This window comes from Antedon bifida, chromosome 11 (assembly GCF_963402885.1).
Source record: "Antedon bifida chromosome 11, ecAntBifi1.1, whole genome shotgun sequence".
NCBI lineage: Eukaryota > Metazoa > Echinodermata > Crinoidea > Comatulida > Antedonidae > Antedon > Antedon bifida.
Window position 1 is genome coordinate 543,102 of NC_136236.1, and position 10,832 is coordinate 553,933.

General features: G+C 35.2%; 1 protein-coding gene across 1 annotated transcript; it reads left to right on the plus strand.

Annotated features, from left to right (window-relative positions):
* The first annotated feature begins 2,648 nt into the window (after positions 1–2,648).
* Positions 2,649–10,630, plus strand: LOC144856265 (uncharacterized). Its single transcript, XM_078714210.1, has 3 exons — positions 2,649–2,767; positions 8,644–8,733; positions 9,087–10,630. The coding sequence occupies exons 1-3, from the start codon at positions 2,710–2,712 to the stop codon at positions 9,287–9,289; spliced, it is 351 nt and encodes a 116-aa protein (XP_078570336.1). The 5' UTR covers positions 2,649–2,709; the 3' UTR covers positions 9,290–10,630.
* The last annotated feature ends 202 nt before the right edge of the window (positions 10,631–10,832 follow it).

Sequence of the window (10,832 nt, forward strand, 5' to 3'; positions counted from 1 at the left end):
ATTGTTGTACCTATAAACGGAGAGGCGTTTTCAAAGACGAATACTCCAGGTAAGGATAAAATTAATCAAAAAAACAACTTTAAAACAGTTGTAATGATTTGTACCGTAAGGTTACAATTACTTACAAATTAAAAAATATAACATTAGCTATCTATTCTATTTTTATCTAAAACTTGTGACGTATTAAAAGTAAAGTATAGTCTTTATAGAAATTATAAAACAAATCGTCACTCCATTTACGATTTGAACCCGGTATTTGTATAACTTTATAAATACACCCTGCACACCAACTAGGACTGAGAATGTCGTTTTCTATTTCTTCAACACCACGAGGCGCTTCACAAGAAGTGTACGCGCACACAATCCAATATCAACAATTGAACGCACGTGATAAATACTGTATTTTGTAACAGTTATTACTTTTCTGTGTATATTTCATGTTATAATTGAGGTACTTGAGTTTCACTAAAATAATTTTACAAAACCACCATATACCGTTATGAAAATGATACCGGATTATCATAGAATAACTTTTCCCAAAATCCACTTTCTTGCAGTAAGGAAGTGTTTTTGTATTTTAATTTTTCGTTACGCCATTTTTAATTGGTAACCATATCAATCATTATCGTGATAATATCATGAACTTTGCCCATAAATGAAGTTCATATCTGTACAGCGTAATACAATTAGGCATTAGTAATAGAAATAAACAGAAGAACACAATATGAAAGGACGTACACAAACACAAACAATTTGACCAATCACACAACAAGATTACTTTGATTGCGCGTACTGACGCGTCCGTCACGTCTTTGCGTTGGTTTCCTACGTTCCAGGACGAAAAGCAAAGACGCAAAAACGGCGCACCTCAATTTGACCAATCACACAACAAGATTACTTTGATTTCGCGTACTGACGCGGCGTATTGCGTTGGTATCCTAGGTTACCATCACTAGGACGAAACGCAATGACGTAACCAGCGTATCTCAATTTGACCAATCACGACGCATGGACCATATGAATTGTCCTTTTTAAGTTGGAACTAGATATCCATGGTACATGACAATGATCGACGTAGACCGTATCTATAAATGGGTCAATTAAATCAAAAATACCAATAAGACAACATAAAATATATGGTTAATTGTTATCGCTTTCAAACCATAGTATTTATAGCGTACATTAAATTGTCTGCTGCCGCAATTCTATGATGAGCTTACATCTCTCAACAAAAGTCATTTGGTTTATGTTGTACTGATGGCTCAGAAATTAACTTATATGAAATGATCAACCGACCTACATACTGTATATTATACAGGTTTCAAATAACTGATAACATACTTTGGGTACTGTACCCTTACCCACAATTCCTTTGTCGTTTAAAACCATATAACCCATCTTTTATGACACCCAAATTATAGGAACACTTTCTGATCCCGTGAACGAACGAGGAGAAATCTGTGTTCAAACACTACGGCCACTAATTTAGGGATCACGTTTGGGTCCCGAAGGTGTCCTCCTAATATCATTGCATGAATTTATGTACAGTATTATGCATATTTACGACGTCGCTTCAAACTGTAGTGGAGACCAAGTTTATGTTTAAATCATAAGGTTCAAAAGTTGAATTACAGATTGAATCAAACATGGCGTAATGATCAAATACACGGAATTCATCATTAATATTCTACAATCATTAACTACATTCAATCCGATAACGTTTGATAAATATTACCGATACCGGCTTAACGGTTTAACGACCCGATCATTGTTTCTAAACATAATTATGCGACTGACGAAAACACAACGAAGTAGACAGTAGGGATCAGCTAAGAGATTTGCTAGGCCTTACTTGTTTTCCTTATTCAATTTTTCAGTTATCATTCCATAAATCAAGCGATTAAATCGTCATCAAAATATTCTATTTACAGGAAACATGAGCGCCGTTAAATCAGTAGATAAACAAATACATGTTTGTTCATCGCTAGACGGACGCGCAAGAATCGCACCAAAATAAACCGTGTGTCGGATAAAAACGTTGGCATGAATAATTTGAAGCACAAAACCTACTTATTAGCGACAAAATAAGGAAAATAAATGTATTTTATTAACCAATTAAAATATAGTCAACTCATTCTAATAGACTGCGTGCGCACACTTCCTCTATTGCTAGCGCGCACTTTCTCCATTGCTAGCGCGCACACTTTCTCCATTGCCAGCGCGCGCACTTCACACTTAATTACGGCGCTGTTTATGTCTTGATCATTTTAAAATGACTTGCTTTGCCGATAATTTATAACAAAGGTTTACGAATTATAAATCTATTGTTTTCTTTTAACCGCTGTATGACCTTTCCATTATTCCATAATTATGGCCAGTAGCACATCAATAAAACACATCACAATCTGCATACATCGCCATAAAGCAATTTCCATTGTCCTGCTATATAGCTTACAGCTCCTAACTCCAAACTTGATCACAGTCTTAGGCTAGAAAACACATCACGGTGTTCTATTTTTTGGTCCCGTCTGAATTATAATTGTATCCATCTTAAAGTTTTTTATTTTCGCTGTGACGTTGTCGTGACTGGCGCATGTCAGTTGAGACGTTTTCTTGTTGTTCGCGGAGGCGTGTAAGTTAAACGTAACGATTCGTATTGAGAAAACCGTCGTCACACACCATGCGAACGCGGTAGAAAGGCAGGCCAACATGGCGAGGCCGGGAGCATATACCAACACTACAGTCGTCTACAAGTCTCTCAGACAAGGTATGTTTAAGTATTCACTATATAAAAATATAAAAAAACGTTTACATTTATTATTTAACGTTAAATATATCAGTTAATAAATAATAAATTACATTTTTGCGATAGATTTATGATATCGGATATGCGATGAACAATTTATGTTAAGTATCTTCACGATTGCTTGGTTACGGTCTGATGGTTATAAACACATTTCTTTATAATTAAAATATAATATCCTCTTATTATAATATTTAATATTATTTGGTTTCTTTTACAAAAAAAAAATCCATGTAAAATATAGATTTATTCCTAACAAAATATTTGTTCGGAAACGAACAGCTGAAGCACGCCTTTGATATTTATTATGTTAAACTCCTCGCAATCAAACAAACATTATAACGCTATTTTTAGTGAATCATTATAATTAACTATATGAACAAATTAGTATTGCTATGAGAAGATATTGGAATATAATTTTACTACGTTTAATATGTAAACGTGTTATACGCATCTATTCATTTCATTAGCATTTTTACATTGTTTAAAAACACCCACGAAAAACATGTTTTTTTCCACATCGGCGGGCATGATGGAGTGTCTGTCTAGTAATGTTCATATATTATTCTGAACTCAACTCAAAAGCACTACTGAAAAACCCCAGAATCGGGAAACAGAATATGAAAACAGATTCTCAATGAATTCTTAATTAATGACCTTAATGTTTTCACTTAAGCACGTCCATGCTTGTAATATTAAATTGTATAGTTTTCACAGATATAAATATTTGAACAAGACCCAAAAGCAAATTTATTCTGGAACAAATAAATGTGATGCTATCGGGTATGTACGCATAATTACTCATTGAACACAGTCATCACTACGTTACAACAGCCACTTAATACATTCACTGGTAATCATCACCCTTCGTAAATTGCTTAAAATAAATTGATTCGTATGTATGTAGTAAACATGCGTTCACACGGCCCTTTGACACGACTGTCTCATTCCGATATCCTCCCGATTTAAAAGGATAATGACGTCATAAGCTTTGAAACCTATTACTTAAATTAAAACATGTTCTGTGTGTGGTTGTTATTATAATATTCATCTCGCGGGAATGTAGTGGATCGATATTTGTCGATTCGTTGTCTTGTTATTTCTAAGCGAGTGTTGGCTTTCTGATTATACACAAACAGAAGACAATTATTCACCGAGGCTGAAGAAAATAAACATTCGATGGAATTTGAGACAATATGATAATGATTATGATACATGATAATGATTACGATGATAATGATGGTGATCGGAGCATTAAAATTAATATATAGACTCCAACTTACACCTCAACACGGTTTAGTAGTGATGACAGCCCTATTTGACTATGCCTTAATCAGGTAGACGGTATTATATGATTTGAGGGAGCGGCGCGCAGTGGAACATCCTTAATTTTACCGTTTCTGCCAAATACGATATAGGCTCTGATCAACGATATTTTTGTCAGTCGTGTATATAGGTGAAAGCCTAGCCTATCACTTAATAATATAATAATGTTTGAAAATCTGTGTTTACACACGGTACACAATCAGTGTTAGTTTAGCGACATTTCTGGCCTCACGGGAAACAATACCGTGTGCATATTTGTTAACCTGTCGTCGTTTGGTATAGGCTACGTAATAGACAATCAGTTCAACCAATACTTAAATCTTGGTTACCACTAGGACGCATCGCATGCAGGGACGTGCGTAACGCAACGTAAGTTAGTTGACCAATCATAAGCGATGGATTATTCGAACTTTCGCTTGTCATTGGTCAACACGCTTGCGTTGCATTTACGTCCTTGCGTTACGTCCTAGTCAGAAAACCAAGCTTAGTAGTAATCACGACACAGAATATGATTCGAACTGTCGTTCGTAATTGGGTAGTTCACATGCGTTGCGTTTCTGCGCTGCGTTTAAGTGAAAAACCAAGATTAGTAGTAATCACGACACAGAATATGATTCGAACTGTCGTTCGTAATTGGGTAGTTCACATGCGTTGCGTTTCTGCGCTGCGTTTAAGTGAAAAACCAAGATTAGTAGTAATCACGACACAGAATATGATTCGAACTGTCGTTCGTAATTGGGTAGTTCACATGCGTTGCGCCTACGTTTCTGCGCTGCGTTTAAGTGAAAAACCAAGCCTTAAAATCGGCATATCATTTTCATTTGTCAATTCTAATTCATTGATGAAATTAAATTTTCTGGAATATATCGGGATTTCCCTTTTTAGTGTGTACTCAGTTAATTACGGTTTCGACAATGCTTAATGTGTAGCACGTACATTATAGCCAATATCTGATGATAATTTGTATATTGTTGTATACTTGTATTATTATATATACTGCATTTAAAACTAAATATTAATGTATGTAGGTCTATTAGTTTATTTAAATCGCTTTGTGTTCCACACAACGCATTGCAATATTTTAAAGTATGGTTTCCCTAAGCACTAGCCAATTAAGATGAGACCAATTTACTTTAAGTATCAAATAACCATTACAATTTACAGCTGGATTGTTGGCATTTATCATATAATATTGTTTTTTCCCATTTGTATCTTATATCCAAGATATATTTAGGGATCTCCTTAGAATCACCGCATCCCTAATATCTCTTTACATCTTTCGCATTTCTTTCAAACAAAAAGATTTTTTTTGCTATGATATGTTGACGACGAAAAAAGAACCCGGATGGTTTAAATAAATATAATTCTTGTAATTATCAAAATAAAGAAATAACACTCATAATATTTTAATGCAATATCTACAAAATAATGATAACGACTAAAAACAGTCGTAAGACACTATAACTACGTTTCATTGGTCTTATAAATACGTGCTCTATTGCTACATCACCACTTGATATATTGCAAAACGTAGATTATTAAACGAAGCACGCTTCAGCTGTCTAGCCTCCTACATCATTAGTATGTCTTTTTATGTGACTTTCATATCATTAAACGCGCGCTATTAATGTTATGTGAGCAGGTCTTGCCTGGACTCAGTAATTCTGATTAGTTTCATAGATGCTCTATTCATAAACAAAATATTGCAGGAAAATGTTCCTGATAATATAATTATAAACACTTCTCCTTATAACTTTTGTGTTTTGGAAGCAATAGATAGATTTGTAACACTTGCCTATGGTATTACTCCCCTAGACAATAATATGTAATAACTTTTTGTCAATTGGTGGTTCATTTCCACTTATGCACGCGTACGTACGCAAAACAAGAGCGTACGCGCAACGCAAGTAATTTGAGCAATCACAAGCGACAGTTCGGATCGCGGTGTGATTGGTCAAACGTTGCGCTTACGTCATTGCGCTGCGTCCAAAAGTGCCAGCCAAGCTAAAATGTACAAATGACACCAAACATTATTAAAGGAATTATTGATTTGTGTCTATTATTACACGCATGCGCATTTCAGACAGCTAAATTATAGCCTTTGATTTTAAGAGTTTACCATTAAGACGTAAATGAAACTATTATTCAATTTTCATTGCCGCTAAAGTGTATACTTAATTGACGACTTAAGCACGCCACCATCAGCAGTAAAACAATTTCAAAGAACTGTTTCTATTTCTGTTAAGACCAGTAATTTTGCCTACTTTCTCGCGTTTCGTTTCCTCGATTGACAGCGTACTAAATTACAGCATTTTAATGTGAACGTGTGTGAACTTAAGTGGTATTAAGCAAGTGCTTAGATAACATAATTTACTCAGACCATGTAATTCCTAATTCATACTCATCACATTATTTACATTGGCTCCTTTGCAAACTACGACCGTTTGTTAATTACATCTAAGATATTACTAAAATATTTAAAACTGTAGTCCAGAGGTTGAATTGGGTATGGGAAGGTTAATAAAATGCAAGTTGTATAAAACACACCTTATTTCATCGTTGCTTAATTCTGCAAACTAAAGAAATGACCGTTTCACAATCAGTGTAGGCCCCTACAAATCCTAAACATTCTCAGTTAAAAACCTATGTTTTGTAGGCCTACATAAATTAGACTGCTGTTTACAATGCAAGGTAACCACGTGACTGTGACGTAATCCTGATCAATATTCGTTTTCATTAGAATGGTTTGATATAATTTATGACTACTTAAACGACAACGACGACATACAAATAAAGTATCGCTGCTAGGCGATATAACATTTTCTGGGTACGTTAAATCAAAGTGACAATGATGTTGTGTATTGGTTATATAATAAAGCTAGCATAAATAAAATGAGGCAGTACATATACATTCCTACATATTTTATTAATAATTCTTTTTTATTGATGTTTGATGTCAATATAATTATGTCTGATAACTATATTACTTCATCACAGTCACAAAGTCTACGCACGCGTACAACGTTATCATCGATGTTTAAACGCGTGCCACAAATTTCAACGATGTTTAAACGCGTGCCACAAATTTCATCGATGTTTAAACGCGTACCACAAATTGTATCGATGTTTAAACGCGTGCCACAAATTTTATCGATGTTTAAACGCGTGCCACAAATTGTATCGATGTTTAAACGCGTGCCACAAATTTTATCGATGTTTAAACGCGTGCTACAAACAGTAACTTTTGTATACAATGCACATCATTGATATTTATGCATGGATCAGATTCACAAAATAAATGTTTTCACGGACTGTTCATACAGTACCTGAACGTGAATAAATTCCTTTTTGAATTATACTATTGACGTGATGTATTTTAAATAACCGGCAAACAGAGAGAGCAACTGAAATTAAATTCAAATATAAATGTCATTATTCAATACCACGTCGTGTCATCGGATTATGTAACATTATACAGGACTACAACTGATTATGTAAAACCATTTCAACTTTCGAGATTTTACAAATCAAAGTAGGCTATTTCACGACCGTTAATAATTAGTTTGGATTGGTTTATTTATCAGCATTATGTCAGTGATATCACGAAGAAGGAACGCATTGCGCGCGTACAATTACACATCGTGCCATTCGCACTGCGCGCGTACAATTATAAATCGTGCCATTCGAACTGCGCGCGTACAATTACACATCGTGCCATTCGCATTGCGCGTACAATTACACATCAGTTTTAACATGCGTGAGAAAAACATAAAACCGTGAAATGTCTAAAAAAAACCAATTATTCACCAGATGTCTAGAATTAATTATGATAAATATGAACCGTGGACGTTAATCCGATGATGGGGATATTGTATTAATCTTAATCTTAGTCTTGTTTAACACAGCACATTGAACTATCATAAAAAACACAATGTCAATTTATGGTCGGAATCAATCGTACTGTTTATGATAATTTGTAACATTTTGTTTTATGAACATTACATATTAATGTTTGCATTACTCTGTTCTGTCATGGAGGAAAAATCTGCATGATTTTTTCTTTACCACATTTTGTCTATGGCAATAATGATGATGGCCTAAATTCACCTAAACACTTGTTTGTAAATTATTATTCAATGAGAATGTTGCTAGAGGCTTACCAAAGCACCTAGTGCATGTTATAGTAACATGTTGGCCACGAGGAGAATTCCTTTTTTTTAGTCTGAAACAAAGTGATCAATCAATCAATTATGTTTAAGGAGTGTGATAGATAACGTATAGTGTGTACAATCGAGTGAATTGGAACAAGCATTGAGAAAATAAGAATAATGTATTAGTTTTATGTTATTTTTATGGAACAACGAAGCTGGAGACAGAGTAAAATGGCGTCCGCATGGCGCGATGTTGTCCTGAAGTGGACAGACAACAGCTGAGAAGGAGGAAGATGATGATTTTATGGACGAACACGCCTGACACGTATAAATTAATGTTTTTTTAATCGTTTTGTTTTGTAGAGAAACGTTGCTGCGGTGGTCTATGTTGTGGACAAGGTCTAGCACTTGGAATCCTAGTATGCATTTACTTCGTCTTTGTGTTACCTCTCGGTGAGTCACGATTCAACCGTCATTATCATTATGATCGCGCGCTAAAGCGTGGTTACCACTAGCGACGCAACGCAAGGACGTACGCACAACGCGAGCGAGTTGACCAATGACAAGCCACTGTTCAAATAATCCATCGCTTGTGATTGGTCAAATCACTTACGTTGCGTTACGTCCTTGCGTTGCGTCGCTAGTGGGAACCAAGCTTTATTTTTTGCTAAGGTAGATTCTGATATGTTGATACGATGCATGACGATGTCAATAAGACTGATGTGGCGATGTTGATGAGGGGTGTATTATGGAACCAAATCAAAATTTATAAACATAATAATACCGTGTTTTCTTTTTTTTTCTAGGCCTATTCCTGGCGATGGTCGGCGGGCAAAAGCGACCATCGCTTATAGGCATCGGGCTGGCAGTTATTTTCGTACCTCTGATTTTCTTTGTGATTGCGTGTTTCATGGAGACGAAAAGAAGAAGGAATCGAGACCAGTTCGAGACTAGATTGAGAATGAACTCAATCGAAGAGGGCTCATCTCCGCCGTCATCACCGAGTTAGATGATGCTACAACAGATAGTGTTTAACCAGCATAGTGTGACGCGGTGGACATGTTTGAAATGATCAAATCCAACGCGTTTCTAAACTCGCTTTGTAACGCATTATCGAACGCATTTTTGTGTGCCAAATGTTTACTGAATGCATCCATCGATGACGTCATAGACTGATATGATGTAACATTTTTGATTTGGCAATGTTTTGCCTTTGATCGAGAGGGAAGTATCAAATGAAAGATGGCGTCCGAATAATTTATGTAACGTATACATCTTGCTATTGTTGTTAACCCACATTCCAGTTGTACGCCGTTCACAAAATTACAATTAATAAATAAAATTCAGAAGTTTGAGTGAAATCATATCAAAAGGTTCGGGCATATAAACGTCTGAATGTATACGCGCAAACACATGATCATGCGCAGTAGGCCTATCAGATATTTGAAATATCGCTAAGCGCTTGTTATTTTCAATGATTTCTGGACGTACAATATTTGAAGTTGTAATAATATGTTTAACAATACTAATTTGATGCAATAAATACCCCACCTTTTGTACCCTTTATACGATCGGACCAATAATTACCGTATCGGACCAATAAGTACCGTATCGGACCAAATTACGGCCCGTCGAGTTAATTTATCTATCGAAGCCTTTCCGTAACTATCATTCCGTAATTTTAAAAAACGTTTGTAAATTGTTATATTTTGTTTCTATAATGAATGTGTATAGCGGTTTCTAATTTTTTGAATGTTTGTATATATTTAATTATTTTGTGCAATGATAAGCTTAACTATCGCATTCAAGTATTACAGCTGTGTATTATAATATTATATTGTTGGTGACGTAATAGCACAATAAAGCTTGGTTCCCACTCAAACCAAACTGTCGCTTGTGATTGGTCAACTCACTTGCGTTGCGCGTACGCCATTCCGTTGCGCGCACGCCATTGCGTCCAATTGATGAGAACCAAGCTTTAATGATGGGTAGTCGTAACAAATCACTTACACATTGACATTTGACCTAACCACGCCCATATCATAAATGACAATATATGAATATATTAATTTTGTTAGCAAGAAAGAGTACTTAATATTTACTGAATAACTAATGTACGACATAAAATGCATAACATAATACACTTAAAAAAATAAGCATTACTTAAGTATTAACTTAAAAATGAAGTAATTATTAGTTCGTCAGTGTTATAAGTAAGATACTGTGTTGGTGTGGTATCTGTCTTGTACCATTTGTAAGCCAGTCTCTTAAGACCTAGCAGAGATGACGGGCATTATATATTAGACATTGTATTACTTTATAAATTAAATCTTCATAAATTGAAATGGAATATTGATATCGTCGTATCAAGTTTATTTACATTTGTTAATCGTGATATCTCCTCCATACGCAATGTAACATCATTAATATCATGCGCGCCTTACGCAGGAGAATGATGTTGTGGCATGGATGGTGTCCATGGGTAGTGATGTCAACTATGACGAGGGTCACAAATTTCACGCGCGCGTACTAAAGCCGAGCAATTATTATCA

Coding starts and splice junctions, on each gene's coding strand:
- LOC144856265 (XM_078714210.1), top strand. CDS start 2,710: ATGGCGAGGCCGGGAGCATATACCAACACTACAGTCGTCTACAAGTCT. Junction 2,768..8,643: donor CTACAAGTCTCTCAGACAAG/GTATGTTTAAGT, acceptor TTTGTTTTGTAG/AGAAACGTTGCTGCGGTGGT. Junction 8,734..9,086: donor CGTCTTTGTGTTACCTCTCG/GTGAGTCACGAT, acceptor TTTTTTTTCTAG/GCCTATTCCTGGCGATGGTC.